The sequence below is a fragment of the Amphibalanus amphitrite genome, unplaced genomic scaffold (assembly GCF_019059575.1).
Source record: "Amphibalanus amphitrite isolate SeventyFive unplaced genomic scaffold, NRLGWU_Aamphi_draft 000858F_arrow, whole genome shotgun sequence".
In the NCBI taxonomy this organism is placed as follows: Eukaryota; Metazoa; Arthropoda; class Thecostraca; order Balanomorpha; family Balanidae; genus Amphibalanus; species Amphibalanus amphitrite.
In genome coordinates, this window is record NW_024882352.1 from 217326 (window position 1) to 243833 (window position 26508).

The 26508-nt window shown below is 49.2% G+C and overlaps 1 protein-coding gene across 1 annotated transcript; it reads left to right on the plus strand.

Moving 5' to 3' along the window:
- On the plus strand, positions 1-25822 carry LOC122367213 (diuretic hormone receptor-like). Its single transcript, XM_043340123.1, has 11 exons — positions 1-122; positions 4075-4540; positions 6123-6324; positions 10074-10167; positions 10851-10941; positions 11357-11437; positions 11649-11803; positions 13327-13461; positions 21292-21480; positions 22386-22507; positions 23201-25822. The coding sequence occupies exons 2-11, from the start codon at positions 4120-4122 to the stop codon at positions 23340-23342; spliced, it is 1632 nt and encodes a 543-aa protein (XP_043196058.1). The 5' UTR covers positions 1-122; positions 4075-4119; the 3' UTR covers positions 23343-25822.
- The last annotated feature ends 686 nt before the right edge of the window (positions 25823-26508 follow it).

The window sequence follows — 26508 nt, forward strand, 5'->3', positions numbered from 1 at the left end:
TACCGAGTGTCGGCGTCGGCGGCAGCGGCCCTCCCGAGCTCCTCAGTCGGCTTCCGAGCGTGCTGATCGACGGAGGCGAGACGGGAGGACCGACGGACCGCGCAGGGATACCGGAGCAGCAGGTGGGTGCCGGTGGGTGGATACCAGAGCAGTTAGTGGGTGCCGGTGGGTGGATAACGGAGCAGCAGGTGGGTGCCGGTGGGTGGATATCGGAACAGTGAGTGGGTGCTGGTTTAGGGTCTGAGCCCGGCCGGGGTCAGCTGGTCTAGCCGAGGGGAGAGATCCGTGGGAGAGAGGAACAGGTAGGTATGGGGCATCAGTAGGTCCATGATAAAACTACATGGGACGTTGTCAGTCGTTCGCTATTCTGGTGTTGTGGTAAATGGAGCTCAGTGGAACTGAGCTAACGGAAACTTGTGCAGATGCAATAATATCCCAGTTCAAAACAAGGCAATGCGAGGACTCCACGTGCAAACTGCAAACGTACTACTTAATTAAATGAACGCTTTCGGTTACGCTGTTTGTTATTAAGCACACCACCTCTTGCACCATGTTCTTTTACATCATTATAGTTGTATAGTTAGAGCGATCTGTCAAAGTGAATCTGTCATCAATTGATTGGTGCGTCTGGCTGCCGCCCAAAATCGTTCATCACATGGCAGAGCGGAACAGTTTTAGGCTCTGGAACGTGAAGTGTTATCTTCTTTGGAATCTTTTGACGTGGAACAGCGATAAAATTTCGTTAATGCGTCACACCAATTAACGGTCAGTAAGCATAGCAATAAGCGTCATGTTTCTACCCACGCACATGTCTGGCTTCTTGTTACCTGTGGTCGTAAAATAAATATCACAGAGGCGAGACGGTAGATGGGCCACAAAGCTGTTGCATCCAAAGCAAACATGTTCAATGTGTGTCTTGGAAACCGAAGCACCCTCAACATGGTGTTTTATGGACTGCTCGGACTCACAGTAAACATGGTACAGGATTTGTTAGACGTTGACTAACATCGAGATACCGACAGGCACTACGATGCGTGCTCTCAAGAAAAGGTATCGGAGTACGTCAAGGGGTTTCATAGTGTTATGGTTTTAATGACTCCACACAGGCTAGCGATGTTTGAAAAGGTGAACAGCCTCGCTCAAGGTCGCCGGGTCAGGTCAGGTGGTCGGTGCTGCCGGCGTCGCCGCTCCGATCCACGCTCACACGGTGACAGCAGGCGCCCACAGCAGCCCGCAGCCGCACGGCGGGCGATGACGCGGCACCGTGCTAAAATATGTACGGGATCGACAGGTGACAGGTGTTACACTAGCGCCACTGCAGGCAGCAGTATCTCTACATAATTGGCTCTGACATCGGTAGAATCAGTGCATCAGCTGAACGACACTTGTCAAAATGTTTTACAGCAATTGCTAGTGGGACGGACTTGAAATCGTTCTTATCGATGCTCTTACACTGTTTCTTTTTCGTTTAAATCGTGACGCTTTCTTTTTTAATACATCCTCTTTGCACAATTTTTTGTGCCCACTGTCACAGCAAAAATGACTTATTAATTTCACACCGAAATTTATGATAGCCGAGGTGCCGTCTTAGGTAAACACTTGATTACATCTAAAACGTGCTCAAGTGCGGAGCCCGGAGGCACGTCGACGCCCGTCTCCAAGTAAAAATAACTCCTACCTTGATCGCTGAAATTAATCGAATGAATGTTCCGACATTTTGGAACAAGTAATGTTTCGCTCACACCTCACTCTTATAGGAGCGGCCATAAGTTGGGTATATGGAATATGGAGTTTGGTCAAACTCATGTTGACTTGTGACGCATTGTGGTGTGTAACTAGAAAAACGTGATAGTTATAAAGGCAAATGATGCGATACACTTTGCTTACCCAAGAACAATGCTATATTTGAAGAAAAAAGACGTTACGACTCTACAAACAGTCTTTTCCCTACAGAATCCCGTGCTGCTGCTCAGAGCCGCCATACCGATAAACGGACAGTACCTAAAGACAAGCATGAGCCCTTAGACCAATGTCTGTGAACATTTATCCATAAACTTCGAACAGATTTACAGCTCCATTAAGTTGAAACTGTCTGAAACAGATCAAACCGAATGCATCTCTTAGCACCAACTCAGTGAGCCTTTTGTTTATCGATCGTACTCAATGACTCAAGGAAACTCTCAAAATTAGGAGTTACGATAACACCATCCCTGCAACACCAATGCCAGTGACCAGTCGACCGAACCGCCTCTTTCCAGCACCGCCTTAGTATAGCGTTCTTCGAAGCAGACATAGGATTAGCCGCGCCGGACACGAATTCACACTAAGTGTGGCTAGCTCCAGGAGCGCCCGATCTGCATATCTGTTCGTATCTGTAGACGTGCCCGGACGTGGTGTGGAACCTGGCTAAGGTCGCTAGCAGCGGCTAGAGATGCATGAGAGCTGCAACTTGCTCATGTTTGCTGCTAGCCGTGATAGATAAATCCAGAGTGGTTATGAAAAATATTTTTATAGGCACCAACAATCATGTTACGAACAAGCTACGGGCGGGAAATGTGCGCAGTCCCTGAGTAGCAAGTCGTGCGGCACAGTATGCATCAGGCGAAATCACTCAGAGACATCTAGTGAGAGAAGGTGGAGAATAGGCTTGACAGTGTATGTCAAGCCTATTCTCTGACCAATAGGTGTCACTAGCCATATCCTAGTTATGTAGTCTGCCGCTAGATGGCTTTGGATTATGACGCCTGCTGCATGCTGTGCCGCATGACTTGCGGCCGCCCGCCGTTATCGGCAAGCGGCGCTTTTTCACTCCTTGGTCGGATTTTTGTTGTAGCCTGTGGGTACTATGCGAGTGATGGATGATCACCAAGGCTGTGATCCAGGCTTTGACAGTGATGCTTATTATAATTCGAATGTTTACAAAAACGAACTTTCCGAGCCCGGTGATAATGCGAAACAATAATTTCAATGCGCATCTTCGAGTTCGCAAGTATCCAGAATCGTAGATATAAAGAATGAGGCTCCTGCCGCACATTTTCAGATTAGCACCGCATACCTGCTGGTAATTTCCGCTCCATCTGTCCGTCCCTGTCAGCCACAGGGGCAGTTCGCATCCGCCACTGGTCGACGGGATGAATCCTACTTCCTGAAAAGGATGCGTGCGTCTGACACACAAAACTGAATGATCTCTCTGATAGCCTTCACATGTGGGCTCTACAAAAGTATGCTTCAAACGAGATCGCCTTTGAGCAAGTAGCTTGCAAATGTCGAGCTAGACACGACGATTATTGAAGTGGTAAATCGTCAATCACCGAAGGGCCGTGAAATATATGGCTATCCGGAATCATCTAAAAAGCGCCGCCTTTTTACTATATTTTCCCCTTATGCGTGTGTTTTATGTATTATTCAATTTATCTTTTAATTACACGATCCATTCGATCTTGATTCCGACTATCATTTATGCTGAATAATGTGTATGATTGTTTCTGGGTTGTTTTTTATGCCCGTTAGTTCTCTATGTCTTTTGTGAGATTTTGAATTATTTTTAAAGTACCAAGAATTGGGCTTTGTTTTAAAATCTTGCATTTGTAGTTGGTGCTTTGCTGAGAGGAATAACTGTCCGCATAGTCATGGAATCCCTACGGATATGTACTATGTAGCTTCCAGATAAGCAACTGGAAGGTCACCCTTGGCAAATTTAGCAAATCTATCTTTCTGTTATCAGAGCCGTGTTTCCCTTTAAGTAGATGAGAGCCATTATGTTAAAGCCAGCTGATATATTCGTTGGGCTGACCTTCGACCTAGAAATATCGGTACCTATGTACTAAATGGATTCGGTTAGTCCCAGTCTCAGAGATAACTAGCTCCAATTTAACGACACCAAGTCTGTACACTCCTTTCACCGAGATGGACTGATAGGCCCCTGTACTAGACACTTTTTATAGTAACGTCATGGGCACTTCAATTGACAGAAAGCGAAGACAATTTCTGCCTATGTCCCATAGTTCTGCTTCCCAGCATACTGATGCTGGTCCTTAAAGTGACGTCCTTCGAATTGTCTGCGTTTCGTTCCAGGATCGTGTCACGCTCGCTGACTCTCCAGGACGGATCACCTACAGCATGCTGCCGCCGCCGCCGCTGCTGTTACTGCTGGCTCTGTTTGGGCCTCCTACCGCCGCCTTCACCACCCCGCCTCCGTCGGACGGCGGGCAGCTCACTGACGAGCTGCAGCTGCCCGACGAGCTGCAGCTGTCCGAGGAGGACCTGCAGCTGCTGCAGCTGCCCGACCACCAGCTGGACGTGCTGCTGCAGCAGCTGCAGGCGGCCGAGCCGGCGAACGGCTCGCGCTGGTCGGCGGCGGCCACCACCAGTGAGCGGCGCCGCCAGTGTGACGAGCAGGGCGCCGGGCCGCCGCCACCCAACCACTGCCGGCTCACCTGGGACGAGGCGCTCTGCTGGCCAGAGTCGCCGCCCGGCACGCTGGTGCTGCTGCCCTGCTTCAAAGAGTTCAGAGGCATCATCTACCCCAAGGGAGGCAACAGTAAGTGCCGCGGCTTCATGGAACGGGAGCACTCCGAAAACGCCTCACTTTATATATCTTGAGAAGTAGAAGAAAAATATTTCATACCATTATTTTACAACATTTATACGCTTGAAAGTCACACACATTTCAGTTCCTTTATTTCAATCACCACTAAAACAGGAATATTGAATGGGGCAGTGACCTACGCCCCGGCGTGTCGTGCCGTAGTGTGGCGTGACGTGCCGTGCCTGTCGAGCACCCCATGAATCAAAGCTCCGTACTACCGGCTTTGATCGGGCGTGTAATCTGACCTCCGGCCGGCGGCGGCGTCCCGTCTGCTCCCGACGGCCCGTGGTCAGTGACCGTTCCATCCCCCCGCGGCGGTCCGGCAGACCGCCGGACCGGGGTATACGTAGGTACAGTACACCGCGGACCGACAGCCGGTGATCAGCTATCGACAGAGCTGTGACCGGCCAGACGGCCGCTCGATCACCTAATAAGGACCACGCCACTGATTACCCCGTCTGAGACGGGTCAGCGGGACGGTAAATACCCGGAAACTACATATATACCGGCACAGGGCTCCTCCCGGGGCCCATTCATTCGGCCGTCACTGGGCCTCGGCGCTCAGGGGAGCGGCCGGTCCGAGAACGGCATATCTGCGCCTCAGAACGTCCGTCCTAATCATATAAACAGCCGCCTTTTCATTACTTTTAAACGCATTAGAGCGACATTGTGAGAGAATGTAGAATATTTTCGTACTTTTTTAATTATATGATCACTATATATTACCTATTAGTTCAAAACAATATATTTTCATCATTTTTTCCTTGCGTAGTCAAACGGAAGGCACCATCAATCAATAATTCCAGCGTTTCACGGAGCGACGTGAACTCTTTCCGGACACATTTGTCGGCGAGCAGAGGAGCTGTAGAAGTTTGCAGCGGCTCCGATGAAGTGGTCTGTCGATTCTGAGCGCGGCGGCTGCCACTGAACGGTGCACCGGAGCGGCGACCGCTGACCGGCGCCGCGCGACGGTCCGACGCGCCGAGTTAGCCGCACGTACTCGGCTGAACAAAGTTTGACATGAAGTTGCTCCGTGGGCGCCACCCCGAGACCTGGCGCCGCGGGGAGAGAGGACAGGAGAGGGGAGGGAGAGGGAGGAGGAGGAAGTGATCCAGCCCTCTGATGGAGGCTCGGGGTCAGCCAGGAGACTGGGAAGTTTGCAATCTCAGTTGCCATGAGTCTGGCGCGAGCTTATCATATGTGCTGTTTTAAAAAGCAACTGAAGTTGAACGTTTCCTTTTTCAAAGTTACCGTTCAACCAGGAGAGTAATTACCCGAAGCTTTGCTTGCAAAATCCCCATAATCTATTACGAGACTAGTGTGTCTGTGTGTTTGTGCTCATGTGTAAGTACTCACTGTCTGCGCTCGCACTTGGATGCCTCCGTGGCTCCATAATGGCCCGCTCATGACCTTAACGCGGGTTTCCTTTAGTTGTGTTATTCTAACGAGCCAAAACTTCATGGTCACCTGACACTACATCGTGTTACAGACACGGCCAGCCATTACTGCCACGTGACTTTACTCCATGTTCCAGACACGGCCAGTCGCTACTGTCACGTGAACGGCACGTGGGACGCCACGGCTAACTACTCGGACTGCATCCCGCTGTTCAGCGAGGTGCTGCCGCCGCCGGACGAGTTTCGACGCTCCGAGTACACGTCGATCATCTACCTGATCGGCTACAGCCTCAGCCTGGCCTCACTGACTGTGGCCACCGCCATATTCGCCTACTGCAGGTCAGTAGGTAGTGGATGGAACAGAACGTCTTATACTGTAGCTCAGTGGAAGCGAGAGATTTAACAGCATTGCTTTATTAGTCATTGGAACAGAATTGCGATCCGTGGAAGGTGTCAGAAGGATCAAATTCGTTCCCCACTGTCTATGTAAACGTATAATTACACTATGCAACAAAAAATGAAACATTTTCTGTTCCTGGAAAGCGACCGAATTTTTTTTATTCATTGGGTCCTATTATAACCGAAATGGGCATTGGAGTTTTCTTAATTACACAAAGCAAGTTATCGGTACATCAGACCAGTATGGTAGGTGGAAGCCCATCAACTAGCATGGACGGCGACACAAGTATGGCGCTAGATCTGGGTCAGACATAATGTCGCGATCTTCGGTAACAGTATATGGGCATTAGTTTTGATCTGAAAATGCTTTTCCGGTTTTCAGAGACGATTTTCGATTTTTGGCCCCGAAATTCGGTTTTTGGCCCACCGTGTCCGATGTAATTGAGTAATCGACTCGCGGTAACTTTCATCGCCTTTCCTATGCCACAAGCTTTCGAATGATATCTGGTTTTGCATATTTGCGTGCAAAAATAACGTCATAAATCTATGTTAAAGTAAGAAAATGTTTTACATCTGAGCCCAGTTCCTTGAAGAGCATTCAATTTCCGTTCGGAAGGTACCTTTTTAGTGCATTTTATCGGATTCCTGTGGCGTCCAGATTGAGTTAACCTAAACACATATCTTAACCCTCGCCCGCACATGGGGGGGGTGGTTGCCACCCCCCCCCCCAGGCAGTCTTTCTGCCCTGCACTCAACATTTTTAGAGCTAGAAGGCTGATTTTTCGTATAGCTGCTCGTCTATCCTTTCTTGATGTCCACTGAAAATTTCAAGTTTCTGTGATTTTTGGTTTCGGAGATATGACCTTGTTTTTCAGGTCATGTCATGACCCAAATGGCCAATTCTCAACATCTTGCGTTTGCCATGGGCCTTGTGAGCTTTTGACACCCTGATTTCGGCCTTTTTTGCCAGTCTTACCTCCCACCTATCATGGAACATGTTGTTCGACGATGTACAGGGGTCAAGGTCAGGGTCAAGGTCAACCTAGGTCATCTATGATAATTGCGTTTTAGGCAAGCTGAATTTACTTTTTGTGAAGTTTTTTGACTGCATTTTTGGTAAAAGCTTCTCAGATCATGATTTCATGTGATATGGACCCAAAAACAATCGGTGCACACATCAGTATACACACAGACACACACAGACATACAAACACATATAATTGACCTTGACCTAACTTGACCTGAAATGACCTCAGCAGCAAAATTCTGGTCGGATAGTGTGACAAAGAGGTTCTAGCTGGCTTGGCACCAGAAAACAGCATCGTCATCGGTATTTGATAAGCAGCGCACTTGATATCCAACGGTGACCCAAAACAGCAACATTTTTTAGTTTGACCTGACCTGGAAGGTCAATGACTGACCTGAGAAGGTAAAACTGGGTATCATTGGATTCGTCTCTTCCCAAAGAATCTTTTTGGTCTTTACTGCTAAGCTCTATCTCCAACAGGAACGAAATAGCGCGGGGGGGGTGGCAACCACCCCCCCCCCCCCATGTGCGTTCTAGGATGGGAAAATGGCATGTGCGGGCGTGGGTTAAGTCATATCACATAGCATTAACCTGATAACGTATGTTAACGCCATAGGATCAACGAGGGGTCAACTGAGGTCATTTTGTTGACCCCTTGTGACCTCGGGTCACACGCAGGCACTTACCTTTGAGCAGTCCTGTCGCTCAGAATCTTGATCTGTTGGGGGCCCGTTTTTCAAGTGACTCAATCTGGACGCCACAGTAAACCGATAAAATGCACTAAAATAGTACCTTCCGAACGGAAATTGAATGCTCTTCAAGGAACTGGGCTCAGAATTTGGATAGGGCCTTTATTTTTTTTTCTCTATTTTGAAATGAAATCGAAAAAAATGTCAAATTTTTTACAAAATTTCAATATTTTCTTACTTTAACATAGATTTATGCAGAGGCGGCGGAAGGTAATTTGGGATGGGGGGGGGGGGCACACCTGATCCTTCCCGGAACCTAGGGTACCCCCAAATCTAGTTTTCTCACCGGTTTTAGGCCACTTATTTTTCACCCCTTGGCCTTTACAACGAAAAATCGAAACGAAAACATTTGCAAAAAGTGAGATATCCCGTCTCATCTGAGTCAAGGAACTACCTTTTTGGTAACTTGGAATACACGTTTAAAGCTTTCACACATGAGCTGTCAAATCAGGTATAGAGGGGGATTTTTTTACTTAAATAGGTATTGTCTTCCATTCAGCTTTTCTTTGAGGCCCACGGCCGCTAATATAGGGAGGACAAGCTGCCCCGACGGTTCCTGGCCCTATGAAACTTTGTGGGGGCAGCGCCTGCGCCCCCCACGGCCCCAGAGTTGTGGGGGCAGGCTACCCCCATGCTGCCCCCCGGCTCACGAGTCTATGCCGGCTGGCGTCTGGCAGAGTCGCGGGGAAAGGCCTGTGGCACGCTCAGACGCGCTTCTGTGACGTCCGCATGCCGGGCCACTCGCGTTCCGTCCTACTCTTCCGGTTACCGGTAGCTCGTAGATAGCTGCTTGATTTCTGAGCATTATGTGTGGAGGGCGTTTGGTGGAAATGTATGATATTTAGAGAATGAATATGTGCTTACATGTTGTCACAGTCTTCTGCGTTAGAACGCTCCATAATGAAGGTTGTTTCTGGTTAACATTTCGAAAAGGTAATAAATCTATGAAATTATGTTGGTAGATTTCCGATTTCGATTCCTCCGGTTGGAGGGTCTCAAATACCTACATTACGAGCCCTCCCCCCGCCGAAAAGTTGGAGGGGCTCAGCCCCCGCTAGCCCCTCCAGCCGGTTCCCGGGAACCGCCCCTCTGGTTCCCGCGCCACTGCGGCAAGTCCAGTTCAAATACGTGTAGCACGCTGTGGCTGTCACCGTGACTGTTGTTCGCGTTGAACAACTTGCTTCCTTTAAACCAATGACGTCATTAAAGTTAGCCAATTATTGGCTATTGCAAACCTTTTTGGTTGGTAACACTCGCACTGCAAAATGCTAGCCAATGTGATCAAAATATGTACGACGACATTGACAACAATATCAATCCATTCCAAATTACTCGCTCTATTAACTTAAAAAGGTACTCAGCCAAACTGGCATATGTTCATGACGTAGTATGGAAGTATTGTGGTACTTCGTCGATAACAATTTGGGGGGGCAAAAAGATATGTTTGCACCCCACCCTGGAAGATGGGGGGGCGCCGTGCCCCCGCTGCCCCCCCCCCCCCCGCTTCCGCCGCCACTGGATTTATGACGTTATTTTTACACGCAAATATGCAAAACCGGATATCATTCGAAAGCTTGTGGCATAGGAAGGGCGATGAAAGTTACCGCGAGTCGATTACTCAATTACACCGGACACAGTGGGCCAAAAACCGAATTTCGGGGCCAAAAATCGAAAATCGTCTCTGAAAACCGGAAAAGCATTTTCAGATCAAAACAAATGCCCATTTCGGTTATAATGGGACCCAATGAGTCCAAAAAAATCGGTCGTTACTCAGGAACAAAATGACTGTTGCATAGTGTTATGAGCCATACCATAGTCTGATTACGAACTCCCCAGTTCTTAATTGTTGTTTATTTCCTCTTACAGACGGCTTAATTTGTACATCTATTGAATGAATATAATGTCTGTTTCAGGGACCTTCGCTGCCTACGAAACACCATCCACGCTAATTTATTCATCACCTATATTCTGACCGACTCGCTGTGGATTATTACCTTGTCAATGGAGGTAAGTCAAGTTTCACCAGCATCAGAAACTTCCGGACTCTAGTCTCGGCAATGGCATAACTCGAGAAGCGTAATAAATGTTACAAATGGCAACTATATCACATGCTACACTGTCACCCTTGAATAGCAGTTTTGAGATTTGCCTTTAACAGCTTCTGACATAATTTAACCGTTATGCCGGGTGTTTACGAACTGCGTGGACCGCACTGGCCCGCCGTCCTGAGCTCCCTGCTCCCGTTACAGCTGGTGTGGGCTGTATAGCCGTGCTGACCTGCCCTGTTGCCGTTTCAGCTGGGTGTGGGCTGTATTATAGCCGTGCTGACCTGCCCTGTTGCCGTTTCAGCTGCTGTGGGCTGTATTATAGCCGTGCTGAGCTGCCCTGTTACCGTTTCAGCTGCTGTGGGCTGTATTATAGCCGTGCTGAGCTGCCCTGTTACCGTTTCAGCTGCTGTGGGCTGTATAGCCGTGCTGAGCTGCCCTGTTACTGTTTCAGCTGGTGTGGGCTGTATAGCCGTCCTGAGCTCCTTGCTCCCGTTTCAGCTGGTGTGGGCTGTATAGCCGTCCTGAGCTGCCCTGTTGCCGTTTCAGCTGGTGTGGGCTGTATAGCCGTGCTGAGCTGCCCTGCTCCCGTTTCAGCTGGTGTGGGCTGTATAGCCGTGCTAAGCTGCCCTGCTACTGTTTCAGCTGGGCGTGGGCCACCCCACCTTCACCTGTGTGATCGCCGTGCTGCTCCATTACTGCCTGGTGGCCACCTTCTTCTGGATGTTTGTCGAAGGTAATTTACACTGCTGTGCGTCCAATCCGGCTGCAATTGAGTCACTGTATCGTCCACGCAACTGCAATAAAGTCAAACAACACTATCGCGAAATGCATGATTTTGCCGTGGGTACGCAAACATCCTTGCGACTTTTTCAAAGCAATAGTTACTCGTTATTTCGTAATTATTACCCTCCCTCAGCCGAAAATTTGGACCATCAATAGAACTGGTCGTTCAGAAATTGAGAGAACAGTTGGTGTTTTTGTTTCGTACGAAAACGTACGTTTACACTTCGAAGCTGCGCAAAAAAATTTGACCAACAGATTTGCTTCTTACCTTTGGAATAACGCACCGTCCTAATTTTTACGTTAAAAAACACCTTTTTGTCGCTTCACTCTGTCCATTACTATCTGACAATACTGTCTGCTCACAGGCCACTACCTCTATATGCTGGTCGTCCAAACATTCTCAGCTGATAAAATTCGCACTCGTCTCTACCTATTGGTTGGATGGGGTGAGTAAAATAAGTTGAATATTGCACTCGCTGATTTTCAACGCTGTGTTACTGCTATCTGCTAATAAGTAGTAAACTTCCCATTTTACTCTTAACTTGGTAGCTGTCTGCGGGCTGGGATGGCTCACGATTCTTCTGCTCTGCAGGCGTCCTCTGCTGATGATCACGTGGATGAGTTGTACCTTTAATCACGTGACCGCCTGTCCGTCAGGCGTGCCGCTGCTGGTGATGATCACGTGGGCGCTGGTGAAGGTGCGGACCAGCGAGCCGGCCGGCCGGCTGGCGGCGGGCGGCTCGCCACAGCTGGAGTCGCTCATCAGCGACACGGGCGCGGCGAACACCATGGCCGACGGCTGGTCAGTCGCGGTCAGTACCCCAGTACCCCAGTACCTCGGTACCTCTATGACTGAGTACCTCAGTATCCTAGTACCCCAGTACCTCAGTACCTCAGTATCCTAGTACCCCAGTACCCCGGTACCTCGATAACCCAGTAGTGTCACTGTGGTACCTAAGTACCTCAGTATTCTAGTACCCCAGTACCCCAGTACCTCAGTACCTCGGTACCTCGATAACCCAGTACCTCAGTATCTGTAAATGCGCGAGTGAACTGTTACAGGTATTGTACTCACCTGTGGCATTGTACTTATGTACGGCATTGATGACATGCTCACTTTTTATGCAAAGGCACCGTGCCTGCCAGTTGCTCCAGTAATCGGCACTGTGCCAGCCAACGTATCTGCAATCTCGCTCAATGTGTCCATTAAATGCTGGCTTGATGATTTTATTCAATGTATGAAAAAGTAGTATAGTCGAAACTATTTTTGCTGTACCAGCGACATAAAACAGCATTTTGCCATTCTTGGAGTGGGACAAAATCTGTAGCTAACAAAGCAGGCTACAGATGCAGAATGACCAATAGCAATCCTTTCCTTCAACTGTCTCCATTGTCTTTGAGATCCCCAACCCTCACCCCTCCCGTGACTGGCGCTAATTTAATTGCATCCATGCGCTAACCCGATTAGGAGAGCTGTGTGTGATCATCCCGGTAACGTTCATTTCCTGTGTTCGGGTACGCCGCGGCGCTAAATTGGACGCTAATTTGTCTAACATCGTCGTTATTGCGCCGCATTGGTAATCGATTTGGCATTTATGCCTCTGAATCACAGCCTTGTGTTTGACAATGCAGGGTGATATCCTTCCGATTGCTATTTAGTTATCAAACCATTGGCGGTCCTGTCATACACATATGTGCCTTTATTCGCAGAACAGCTACTCAGTGCGTGTATTAAAAGCGCTGCGAGTGTTGGCTTAGGAGCGTGTAATAAGTGCCGTGCCTGCTCGGAGACCCCACTTGGCTCGACACTGAGTGAAGCTGAATTGCACCCTCCAAACGAGTCTCAATTTCGCGCTGCAGAAAAACAAGCGCACCCGCGTCCGTGTGTTTATTTGAGGGCACTCGCCTCAATTATTGCTTAGTGTCGAAAGGCCAGACAAACAGGCTCCGTTGCCAGGCTGCATAAAAGTAGCGTTTAACCAGCGACCTGTGACTCACTGGCGTTGTGCTGTTCCACATCCTACCATGGTTATCGAAACATCGTCTGTCTTCAATGTTTCTAGACCGCCAGCAGAGCACGGTACAAGCAACTGTGTTCAAGAGATGCTGAAAGGCAGCTCTGTTGATAATTCCTTACCATCAGACTACATAAAGTCGTTAGTCGCGTGTTAGGAAGCACTCCGTGGGAAATCTCCTGATCCGGACTCCACTGGCCACCGTGCAGACCCTCCCCCCTCTATCCGAGGTCTATGATGACCTGACCTCTGTCGGCTCTATGATGACCTGACCTCTGTCGACTCTATGATGACCTAGCCTCTACCATCTCCGCCCGCAGCCGGTGCTAGACGAACAGGGTGGCTACTCGACCCAGTGTCGGTGGCTCTCCTCCAGCCACTGGGACTGGATCTACCTGGCGCCCGCCCTGCTGGTGCTCAGCTTCAACATCATCTTCCTCATGCGCATCATGTGGGTGAGTACCTTGTCTATATCGTACAGGAGTACGTGTGCCTGTGGGCTCATGTAAGAACCTTCATCGCCGAGCTACTGCTGCATAATGTGGGGAGTTCCTACCCACAGTTCTCTTGGCTACTCATACTGCCGTGCTGGCTACATCGTGTGGGTGAATACCAGCATCGCCGTACTGCCGCACCATATTATCAGTGGTGAAAAGAGAACCTCTTTCTGCTGCCGGTTGCCTAGTCAATTTCCCGGTATACTTCGTCGCAGCTTTCAGAGCGGAGTGATTGAGTTGTGTAGTGAGCGTGCGTCTCAGCAATTTCTTATTAGCCAGCCTTTGCTGCAAATCGACGGCAGAAGATGTGATCGAGGATACTGTCGCGAATAGGACGCCTCAGTTCAAAGTGCGTTCCTCCCGACCGCCCTGCCGTGAAGCCAATCGGTCTCCTGTGGCGGCGCGGCGCGAGGTGCGAGCTGCGTCTGTCAGATGGGACGGCAGCCTCCGGCTATTGGCGCTGCAGCTAGAGCAAATAGACGGCTGCCGCGGCCGCGGCCGGTGAAACGCCGCGGCGGAGCTTCATATGGCGCCGGGCCGCTGAAAGGAGTCGTCGCGCTCCAACCTGGGCGGCCACGGAGCCAGATCAATGGTGCATTGCGCACTCTGTCGCCCATCAGAGCTCGAGCCAGCCGGATTTGTGGCAGTTTCTGGTAACATTATATATGGATCACCTACAAGATAAAGATGTGCGATTGCATCCACCTCGGACCATTGGTAGCGTAGATGTTTTAACCCTCGCCGGCACAGGGGGGGGGGGGGTTGATGCAACCCCTTTAAGGTTTTTTTCGCGAATAACTCGCGTAAAAAGCGGTCGATTGCGACGACACTTTCAGTACCCTCGCATTGATCAATTTTACACCTACCCTTAAAATTTCATGACCCTGGCCCAAATGACCTTTGACCTGTGACCTCTTTTCCGAGACCATGTTTGGCCGGAATCTCGATTCGGCGTATGTCGGCTCGCATTACGAGTAGCCGCGCATATAAATCACACACTTTTTGGAGGAGAGGTCTTTTTCTGGGATGAATTGCTTTTCTTCAAATGATGAGAAACTCCTGTGCCTCGCTTGCTCTTTTATTGCTCCATTTTGGGCGAAGCTTGCTTGGCGCCGAGTTCGTAAGGACTTGTTCTTCCTTGCATCTTCGAAGAAATTCGATTCGTTCGGTCGTTCGGTTTGCTTTCGTTAAAGATAGAAAGATTGCCTAAAGTGATATGGCTCATTCATTGCACTTCTTGACATGTTGAGGATTATCAATAGACAGGTGTGATATATTATAGTGCATGTATGGCCTAAACTTTTGAATTTATTGTAAAAGGGGGAAAACGCAAGAAATTACCCAACGTTTCGCATTTATTGCTTAGTCATGGGTCTTCGAGTGCGATTGTGACACTTTTGAATACATCATGTGAAAATTGCATATAAATCACACACTTTTCTCTCCTCCAAAAAGACCTCTCCTCCAAAAAGTGTGTGATTTATATGCAATTTTCACATGATGTATTCAAAAGAGTAGCCGCGCGTTTGCAAGCTTTTCGTGGTTTCAAACGTTCAAACATGTGATTTGATGTTGTTCCCATACATTAGGGTGGGTGTCAAGGTCACCTGAAGGTCAGGTCAGGTCATTGACCTTTGGTGACCTCGGTTCACTTTTTCGAGTTTTACATGTTTCTAGGCTAGTTTTTGGAGCTGAATTCAAATTTAGCAACCATTTGAACATTTACGAAGTAGTTTTGGTGCCTTCGTAACATGTTACGAAGCTGTCAGAGGCGACACGTTTTACGAATACCCGTTACAACCCCTACCGGTTGACCTGACCTGACCCGACCTGGTCGGTCTAAATGCTTAAAGACATCATTTCTGATCAAAACTAACACGATATTCGTGATCAGCACCCCGGAAAACCACATAGCAGCCACACTTTACGACTTTCTAACAGGTCCCGATTTTCCCGGTTTTCGGGTCATTGACCTGACCTGGAAGGTCACCCGATGACCTAGGACCTTAAAATTGGGTATCATCGGCTTCCTCTCGTGACGGGAAACACGCTCGTTTTTCCGCGAAGCTCTAGCTCGATCAGGGGCCAAACGCGAGGGAGGGGGTCGTACCAACCCCCCCCCCCCCCTTGTGCCGTCGAAGGACGCAAAATGGCCTGTGCCGGCGAGGGTCAAGGTTTGTGGCTCATGTTATATGTAGTTCTAAATTGACATTGTCTAAATAAGGATATTGCAACAGCAAAAACACAATTGAAAGCATTTCAAAATATATCTGTGTTACATAACTCTGGCATAACATAACCAAAAGCTATTTCGCCTTATACCACGTCTTCAATTATGGCCTCGCGAAACCAACATCATTAAAGAGCTTGATGCATGCATGGTCAGGCTTAAAACCGCCCCGCCCGGCTTTCGGAGGCTTCCTTCCAGCGGCGCTCCGGGCTTCCTATTGGAACGGTCCATTCATACACCATAAGCTCTGGAACGGGTAAAGGAGACGTCGCTTCAGGCAGTGGCCCTCCTCGAGGGCCCAATAGCTGGGTTGCAAATTATCAATCTTGTTCAAAGTACAATAAACGATGTGTTGTAACGCAGTACAAAGTGGGCTCCGATAGATTCGCTGGCTTATGCTCGCTGGCAAACTTTGAAAAATTACATGAAAACACTGCCGTCACTAACATCCGTGATTTGCTGTCCATACCACCGGAGAAAGACGCATACTAGTGACGTCACGAAATAGAATGTCTGATTGGCTTCAGTCTGCTGAGTGGCCGTCTGAACAGTGTTTCCGACGACACACTAAAAACACATCAAAGCAGCGTTCGTCGCTGCTGAATACAAGGACTATACGAAAAAGTTGACGATTTAAAGCGCCGGACGGTTGTGGGTTTCTGTCATCCTGCCAGTATGGGGAGGGGAAGAAGAGCCGGTCGGTCGAGAGAGCCTCGCCCCGGCTGGCTCCGGCCACCGCTCTCAGACTGTGCCGCTCCATTTCGCGATTCCCAGAGATAAAGTGGGGTGATAATAGGGAGGGAGGAAGGACGACGCTTACCGCACGGTTTGTGCTGCGAATGATAGCTGTAAACTCGCAATATTGGACAAATTCTGCACTACAAAGGGGATGAAGGAAGTGGCTTGGTATGTTCCAGTTCTGAAGTACCATTGTTTATCACGGGTTGAATGTGTTTGTGCTTAAATTTTTGTAGGCTGTAACTTGCTTTAATTTTGTTCGAAGCAAATAAAGTTCGTCGAAATTCGCAAACATTGCCTGCCTACCTACCAAATAGGATAGAAAAGCTGCACAAATAAACAACACTTGGAAGCTGCTCAGTGAGGAGGCCTTGAACGTTTTTCATTTCCCACATCCGTTTTATGGCTTTGGTCTCTTTTTAGCTCGAATAGTTTGGCGTTAATGCTCGGCATGGTTCAGGTTTCGGTTGTGCCACGTCAACATTTCCCTCAGCTCAAAGGAGCTGGTCAGCCTGGGAAGCGGACCGGAAATTTTACTTGCTCTCGCAGCATAAGATCTGGAGGAACTGCATGCGCAGCGGTAAGAACGACCGTTGAGACTCCGCCTAAATGGAAAGCTTATACGGCGAAGTTAATTACATACGTGAAATGACGCAAAAGCAATGCCAGTGTAAACACTGAACTGTCACTAGTCAGTAGTCAATTCATTCGTCCCTTAATTGTCACTGATTGTCTTTTCTAGCCCTAAATACCCTCTGGAAAATCCCAATTCCGCAGGATGGGTTTGCCTATAAAGCCAACACTAACATCAGCCCTCGGTAGTCATGCCGCCTGTTGAGCCCATGATCTTGGTCACGTCAAGACGGGAATGACTACAATATTGCCGGTGGATTTACCGTGTCATCCGTGGATTTACCGTCATCACAGAAGCCTGATTGTCGGCTGACTGTGTGCCGCCTGCGAATGCATTAGCGCCGCTATACCAAACCATGCTATGCATACTGCGCATTGCTGGCTCTATAGGACTGGTGAGGCCCTGACAGGGGCCCTCTGGCCCAGCGCTGGGCTCTGGCCGTGGAAAGTCGTGTCCAGCGGGCAGTTTTTTCGGCGATCGTCCGCCGCCGACGCCTCCATCCCATCGGCTGCTGTCTCGTCGGCGATAACGGAGCATCGGCGCCGACGGCCCGTCACCCCCACTGCGCCCGACGGGAGATAGAAGGAGCGGAGAGAGAGAGGGAGAGGGACGGTGGAAGTGACAAGGAAAACAGAGCGGCGAGAGGAGACCGGAGCCGACACTGGACTCTGGCCAGTGGTGAATAGAGCGGCAGATGCCCTCCGCGCTGTCCGCTGGCGTGGCAACAGGACCATCCCAGGGATGGATGGATGCATAGGCGTCGCCAGAGATTTTCGGTTGGGGGGGCAAAATCAACTTGTGTGTTAAAACTTGCCTTTCCCCAGTCTTTACTCACTCGTTTTACATATCATTCGACGCGCAATTATGCGAAGAGTCCGATGGTGACAAAGGTTTCCTTCTAGCTATGATATGTAATTTTTTACAGAAAAATTCGAAATTTAAAAATTTCATGACAAAAACGACTGGTAGAATTATACTGGCTGCGATTGCCGACGCACTACAGAGGGCCCCTGTGCAGGCACTTGACACTCATGATCATTAACCCAGAAAAAGGTGAAAAACGCTCCATTTAATCGGATCACCCTGCTAAAACCTCCATTCACGCATGCATGCAGAGGTTTTACGTGAAATGCATAGGACTTATCCCAGCCGCCGATCGTAGTAAAGTTGGGCATTTGGCGGAGAGCGAATGTCAGAAGTGTGAATCGGAAGTAATTCATCTTTGCTCCAGTGAGAGGAAGTGTTTTGTTCACTCGAGTGTGAACAAAAGTTTCTCGTTTTTCGTGTGAGGGGAAGCGCTGCAAACGCGAACAAGAACTGTTAAACGGAACCAAAAGTTACGCACGGCATAGCGGCAAGGGATTCCTTAAAGGTAGGTTTGGGACTTCCAGGCCATTTCAGGCCACTCAGGGTCAGTGCTGACTCTCAGAAGCATGCTTAGGATCCCGGAGATCGGCATGGGTCACCTCAAATATTTACGTGTAGGTACATGGTGCTTTAGGGCTTTCCGAGCCCAAGGTGGGGCCCTCAGAAGCCAGTGTGGGCGGCGGGCGCTAAGAGACTAGGCCCAGGGTGAGCCTGGAGCCCTCGGATAACAGTGTGAACCCTCGGGGTCTGTGTCGAATCCCTAAGGACCCTACGTAGGGACATAATAAACATGTGTTGCGGACCTCAGAGGGACACGTAAGCTGTGACCCCTCAGATGCCGGCTTGGGGTTAGCAAAGTCTGTCGCCTCAAAAGTTTGGCTGAACTATCAGAGGTCAGTTAAGGTTCTCAGAAATGTTCGAAGGCTCAAAGATCCCTGCATGGGCCCTCAGAGAACATGGACATCAGTGGGACTTTCAGAAGGCCGGTTTGGGCCCTCTGAAAGCTTCGTTAGGGATCAGTGGAGCTCCTTAGCAGCCTTTGTTTAAAGCAAGCTCATGAGCCCTGCGACACTTGTACGGTACTTGAGCCTGTCGCAGACATTTGACGAGAGTTGAGAAAGACCCCGAAGATTTCGTTTCACGCTTTGAACGAAAATCGTGTCAGCACTCCAAAACTTATGAAAATCAGCTGTAAAATGTAATAAAGAACGAACTAGGAACATGGAATGAATCACAGCATTGACATTTCCGAGTCTGGACTCGGAGTCTTGAAGATTTTGGCGACTGCGAGTCAGACTCTGGTTTGAACTGCACGCTCCAACCGAGTCTGACCTCACAGGCATTCTCAGAAAGGTAGGTACCGCCATTTTTTCCCGACTCCAAAATCTCATCGGATCTGTATCGATCTCAGGGGGTGCCCGGTCCGAGGTTGGGGGGGCAAGCTGCCCCGCTTGCCCCCCCGTGGCGACGCTAATGGATGGATGGAAGGAAGTAGGAGACGCTGGCATCTGGTCAGACGGTCAATCGCCAGAAAAGCGAGCGGAGCGTGCGATAGGGAATACATATACCGATGGAAAGTCGATGATTTCATTTTTTCTTAGGTATTTTGCTGAATTTCTAACGACATGTGTTCTAAAGCTGCTAAGTAGGTAGGAAGTTACATTCAGCTTCTTGAATTAGGTAAGACAAGACTGTTCCCAAATCCCTTGAAATCAGAATTGCCGAATACCACGCCAACTAGTCGATAAACGCAGAATTTCCGTAACGCAAGAGTTTGCGACTGCCGATTCAATTATTCTAGTTTGGGTTTGAAATACATAGTGGTGATATTTCCTTTTAAACTAATTAGGAATGCTGAATATACGATATTCTTTAATATGAGACATCAGTTTAGAAAGAAGGCAATTTATCTTAGCTCCTCTGAAATCAAGATTGCCCATGTTGCACAAACACTTCGTTTGTCTTCGGACCTTCTAACGAAAGCCGCACAAATCAGAAGGATGATTTGCAAAAACTCACTCCGGGCGTGATCTGGAGCCAGATAGCCGGGCGAACATTAGTGTAGGCGCCATCGGAAGGCGTCCATTTGTCCGATCGCGTCCGTCCAGATACATTGCCGAGAGGGTGCACCATGACGGATGCGCAATCTGATAAATTGCCCGTCCGATGGCCGGCAATATCGCGCTTTTTCTCTCAATATTTTGGAAATACTTTTCTGTTAGTCAGAGGCAATTTATCAGGTGTCATTCTGTCGCCAGGGGGATACAAAGCATGATAAATGTATGTCAGCGAGAACGTTTCATTAGACGTATCTGCACGGGGCTCACTTGGTAACAGGTCAGCTCGGAGTTGCCAGCCACCGATCCCGTAGTAAAAGCAGCTGCAGACCTAAATCTGCCCTCCTTGCGTCAATTAGGTGATGAAGAGTGAGCTTTGGCTACTGCAAAATGACCAGCTATTATAGCTTTCCGAGTAACCTGATAAGAGAATAAAGCTCTAAAAACCGACATATCTGCTTTATGCTTATACTTTAGCTAAACACAAACCGAAGGTCAGAATGTAACAGATGACACCGTGTCTAAGACTCATCAACCTACCTAGTAATAACCAAGACACTGAGCAACGCATCTGGAGCGATCCACATGGGAACGATGGACGCCTTTTGGCCCGGCGCTGGTCAGCTTCCAGTTTCTGTGACGCTGATGGTGTTGGTTGGAGTTATGGATGACCGCTGGGCGGCCAGGGGGCACCTGCCTGGCGCCGGAGACGGGTCATCCATCGGCCCGACGGTCGTCGACCGGCCAAACGACCGGCAGCCGGGCGCTGCTTGTGTAACGCCATTGGTAGAGGTTCCTAAGGGAACGTTATATGAATATCTTTTGTCAGATACCGGTGATTGGACGTTTTATGAGAGGCGCTAATCTTCACATAGCTGACTTCTGTTTGACTCTGCCGTGGTGTCCATCGTCACTGCCAATCGTCAAACCAAACAGCCGTTGTCTAACAACCGGCATACGGACGACATTTCTGCAACGTAGTCCGGTGCGCGCTAAACAAGTGTTGCGAGGAGCAGGCGCATTAGTGCACCAGTGGTGTCGTATGTACGTCACTAGTGGCTGGAGTTCTCTATATACCGTGGTGGCTGGCACACCACATGCCCACTCACCGGGTATCGGCGGTTTGGCTGGCTGACATGCGGAACTTCATCTCGAGAAAATTGCTGGCACTCAGCTGTTTGTGTCAGCCAACTGACCTATCATTTTCTCTACCACACCTCGCCCCATCCCTTTCTATAAAACCCTTTCCTTCTCTTCGACAGGTGCTGATCACCAAGTTACGCTCGACCAACTCTGCCGAGACGCAGCAGTACAAGAAGGCGACGAAGGCTCTGCTGGTGCTGCTGCCGCTGCTTGGCGTCACCTACATCCTGGTGCTGGCGCCGCCCACCGACTACGGCATGCTGGAGACGGTGTTTGCCTACCTGCAGGCCGTCCTCATCAGCACACAGGTGGGCGCAGGGAGGGCCTCGGCTGTCTGGTGGGCGCAGGGAGGGCCTCGACTGTCTGATGGGCGCAGGAAGGGCCTCGGCCGTCTGGAATGGTGTACGCCTGTCTGTCTGTCTGTCTGTCTGTCTGTCTGTCTGTTTGTTTGTCTGTCTGTCTGTGTGTCTGTCTGTCTGCTTTCTTTCAGTTCAGTATCTTTCTTTCTTTCTCTTTTCTCAACCTCTCTTCCCCTTTCTCTCCCTTCTTCTTCTTCTTCTTCTTCTTCTTCTTCTTCTTCTTCTTCTTCTTCTTCTTCTTCTTCTTTTTCTTCTTCTTCTTCTTCTCCTTCTTCCTCTTCTTCTCTCTCACCCTCTCTCTCTCTCCCTCTCTCTCCCTCTCTCTCTCTGTCGCTGTCTTCTCACCTCGTCTTCATTCCTCTCTTTCTAATAGCGAGATGGCTGATGAACGACCTCTGGCGTCCATTAACCAATGTTTGATGAGGATCCTAAGATAGAGCGGATATTTGCTTGCCTTGCTCTTCCCGAGCAGACACCAGGGCTTTCAGGGATAATACACATTTCGTAAGACAGGGCATCGTCACTTCTTGAACTCATTCAACGCCAATCTCACCGTTAAATTATACGGGAAGGAGGCCTAAATTTATCTGTGTGGACTTCAAACTTCATTACAATGAATATTCATTACACATGTTAGATCTGCGTGATCATTTCGTCATATTTACGTGTCTTTCGGGCTTAAAATGTTTATAAGGTTCATTGAATAAGTGCTTCGTCCGCATGGCAGCCGTTTTCTGGTAATTGTTTTGTAGCTTTAGCACTAAATTTTTGGCGCCCACTAGCAGTAGCGCTCCTGAGACGCTTAACCTCCACTGCACCACTGATGTGACCCACTGTCGTTGTGTCGTCGCCAGGGCCTGGCTGTGGCGCTGATCTACTGTTTCTTCAACTCGGAGGTGCGCGCCTCGCTCCGCACCCACTACCGTCGCTGGAACATGGAGCGCTCGATGGCAGAGTTCTCCGGGATCAGCCACAGGCAAGAGTAGCCCCAGTACGATAATCGCTCCGTGTCGCCGTCCGCTCGTGCCGCCGTAAATTCTCATTGTAGTTAGATTTATTACCGTGTCTGAGGTGGATTACCTGCATGGTTCTTTTGCTTGGTCGGCATATTACGTTTGGTCTGGTTTTTGGAGAAGCCATCTAAACAGAGTGGAATTGCAGTACAACCATGTGTTTAGTTTCGGTGGTGATCAATGTCATAGTGTCAAGGGTCGACCGTCAATGTCATGGGAAGAAAAGGAAGCTATGTGTTTTCTTGTGTTCATGTCAATCCTCCTTCCCTCCATTTTTCTTTCTTTTTTCTCTCTCTCTCTCTCTCTCTCTCTCTCTCTCTCTCTCTCTCTCTCTCTCTCTCTCTCTCTCTCTCTCTCTCTCTCTCTCTCTCTCTCTCTCTCTCTCTCTGTCTCTCTCTGTCTGTCTCTCTCTCTCTCTCTCTCTCTCTCTCTCTCTCTCTCTCTCTCTCTCTCTCTCTCTCTCTCTCTCTCTCTCCTCTCTCTCTCCCTCTTTCTCCCACCTCTCTTCATCCTCTCGTCTCTTCCTCTCGCTTTCTGGACTCTATTTTCATTTGAGGACTACCTTTCCGTCGCCATTCATCCTCTGATCTACTCTCCCGATGAGTGTCCGTCGAGTTTCGACTGACCTCCCGTCCGCTCCGCCCCGCTCCCCACAGGGGGTTTCCGTCCAGCCGGCGCCGCAGCTCGGCGACAGAGATGACGTATACGGTGACGGAGGCGGGGGCACAGGGCTGCGGCCGACTGCGCCGGGCCAGCGGCAACAGCCAGGCCGGCCGCGAGCAGCTGGCCACCGTCTGAGCTGGCGGCGGAGGTGGCGGCAGAGACACCGGCGGAACTGCCGGTTTGACACTGTCCAAACGATCAGCTGGTCACTTTACAAACCAACAACTGTTCATACACTGAGCGACCAGTAAACTACTCTCTGAATGTCTGTCTACCGACTGAGGGACCAGCTGATCATCGTCCCCAGAACCAGCAGGCCACTCGTCATTCAGTCAAGCCTGCCTCAAGCCATGGCTAGTGGTGTGAGGATATTTCGGGTCTTCGCTGCTGCCGTTGACACGGGAAATACCCAAAGTCACAGCGGTATTGGCGACTGCCAGCGAATAGTTGACCGTTGCTGGGACTGCGCCTCCTGAATGCTGACGAACAAACTCATACAAAATGAGGGCATGACATTTTGCCTGATGACACCGCTGATACGTATGTATGAGATTGAGCTGACTCGTAAATGTCAGCAATGGATCGAATTTTTAATTACGAGGACCTTTGACGAGGGCAATGTCAAATACCAAGGCGCTAGTCATTTTTAGTCATCTCTGTATAGGTGTGTGCGTACGTGCACGTATGTCTTGCTTATATATTTTTTATATTGTTCGCCGATCTCCGCCCTTTTCTGGTGACTTCACAGTTTAAGACTGAGTTGTAATGTGTATGTGCTGTGGGCTGGCAGATTGCGTTATAGATCGTAATACTGTGAAGTTTCATGTATTCTGCGTTAGGTCCGGGGATCCATCTCTACTGGATCCACTCGCACTTTCATGTCATCAGTGGACCCACTAGGCGACACCAGCAGTTTCTCAGTGTGACAGACTCATTGGGCCGGTCCCGGGGCCGGCTGCTGGTCAAACCGTCCTCTCTAATCTCTCCTCCCCGTACCTCTACCCATCGGGGCAACTGCCCCGTGGCAGTGTGACGCCCCTGGCAATTACAGGGCGATTTCCCTCCTACTCTACACAGAAGTGTGCTTTTTTGCCGCTCCGTCTCGCCCTGCCTGTGCCAGTTGGATCGTTGTAGCCGCTTTCATCGTAAGTCGATTCATTTATCGGTGTCGTTTTATGACAGCTATGCTTATTACTGTGGTGTGATGTGTTGTGCTGAACCGTCCAGTCCTAGTCATCAGTTTCACAGAAGATTAACGTCATCATGCATCTTGCATAAACGACTGTGAACCATAAACTTTGGATGGTCTTAGGGCTAATCCGTCTTGGCTAGACTCTTTTTGCCTCTAGCGTATGGTAAATGTCATGTACTACCCTTCGTGGTGATAAATTGCTTGAAACTAAACGGTCCTAGGTCATAAGTCGAGTTAGAACAGCAGTGTACATCGACAGTACGTAAAAGCTAGCATTTATTTATCCTACGTTGATTTTGATTTCCTGCGGTGTTACGGACCAAACCTCTAGTGATGACAGGTGTTTTAGGGTGTTTTGTCAAACAGTGCGTGAGTGTGATTGATGTTTCCCGTCGCACCTGTGGGCACGTGAGACGCTTTTAATTGGAGTTGTAGCGGTGCACTATTGGCTTACCGTGGCGTGGCCCAGCTGTTTAATGTGATACGTTCAGTTTCTGCCGTCCGTCAGACGGCTCCTGGGAAGACTTCGATGAGGGTTCAATGTTTAAATGTGCGGAGACTTGTTGCGATACGCTTGAGAATGTAACTATATTTGCCTGTTAATATTGGCGGGTGTGTGTGCGGGTATGCCGTAGCAGCTTTAGAGCAATGCCCGGCGGTCTAACGGTTCCATGCTGTGCCGTACGAAGAAGGAGGAGCTGCTGGGTAATTTTGAGGTATGTAGGACCCTCTACCGTGACTGCTATATCTGACCTGAAGAGTGTGTCACTATGTGCTGATGGCTGCTTACGAGTTATGTTCGTGATCGCTGTTCTTGGGTGACTGACGCTGTGTTATGTGCTGGCTTTACACGATGTCACTGCTGTAGATTAGCCGGACGAGCTATATGCTGCGCTGTGGAAAAGTTTCAGTCGTGCGAGTAACAAACGCGCTGCGAATTAGATCGGTGTGCCGTTAGGTGCCGGGCTTGGAAGAAGCAACAACCCCGGACAGCTAGCGGTACACCTTGGGGAACGCTCCGGTCGCTACATTGTCAAAAACCTTAACATCAGTAGAATATTGAGTGCAGAAATGGTGAACATTTGGAGCACCGATTGAGGAATAGGCATTTCCCTTGTCAAACTTCATGTTTGTTCATTCATGTTTCTCCGAAACACCGGGAAAAGCCAGCATAAGGTGAAGCTCTTAATAAGTATCAGGCTATTTCAATGTTCCCTCTTAACGCGTTGTTGTGGAGTAGGAAAACTTGCACTGACATTGGCTTAGAGTTTTTTTTCTTAGACAGGAGCGTTCCCTCTAATTCGAGTCGTTTGAAGAAAATCGTTGATGTCTCGGCGTTGCCCGATTCCCGTGAATATACTATTTTAGTTGGAACTGACTTTCTATGAATTATGTCAGAAGCAGTATCGCACGTCGATGTCCGTACTTATGAAGTCAGACATATCAGGGACGTCTTTTTTTCACGACTACAGCGGTTTTACACAAGGTCGCCAGCATCATAGCCCCAGTTTGCATCCCATCCCCACTGCACGCCACCGTTTGAACACGACCCCACGTGCAGCACCTATTCCGCCGCGCCTCGGCCGCCGGTCTAGCAACAGAAGCCCAAGGTCAGACGGTCACGTGACCTGCCGGTGGCCGGCCAATCACAGCGCTCGCTCGGGCGGCCAGACAGAGCCTCGGGCTACACAGTACGCCGGGAACACAGTGAACGGTCTGACCAAGGTCGGTGGCTGTAATCTCGACTTTACTATACATGAGCAATACACACACAATATGGCTTTAAAAAAGGAACACATAAAACTACCGGAAAGGACGCCGTATTATAAACGTTATAAGGTGGTCTTAACGGAATACAAACACAGCAAGTGCATTATTAGGCTGGTGTATTTAATAAAGTCAGAACAAAGTATTCATGTTATGACTAGGATCCACCCTATTTGTACAGTATGAACTGACAGATGCTTGAAAATGCCCGTCAGTCAGCAATTCATCTAAAGCAGATAAAGCAAGCGCCATATACTGCTCACACATACCCGACCCAGTTACACAATTGATGCAAAAGCACACTTCATTCAATTGTATATCCGTAAACACAGTAGGGAGTTT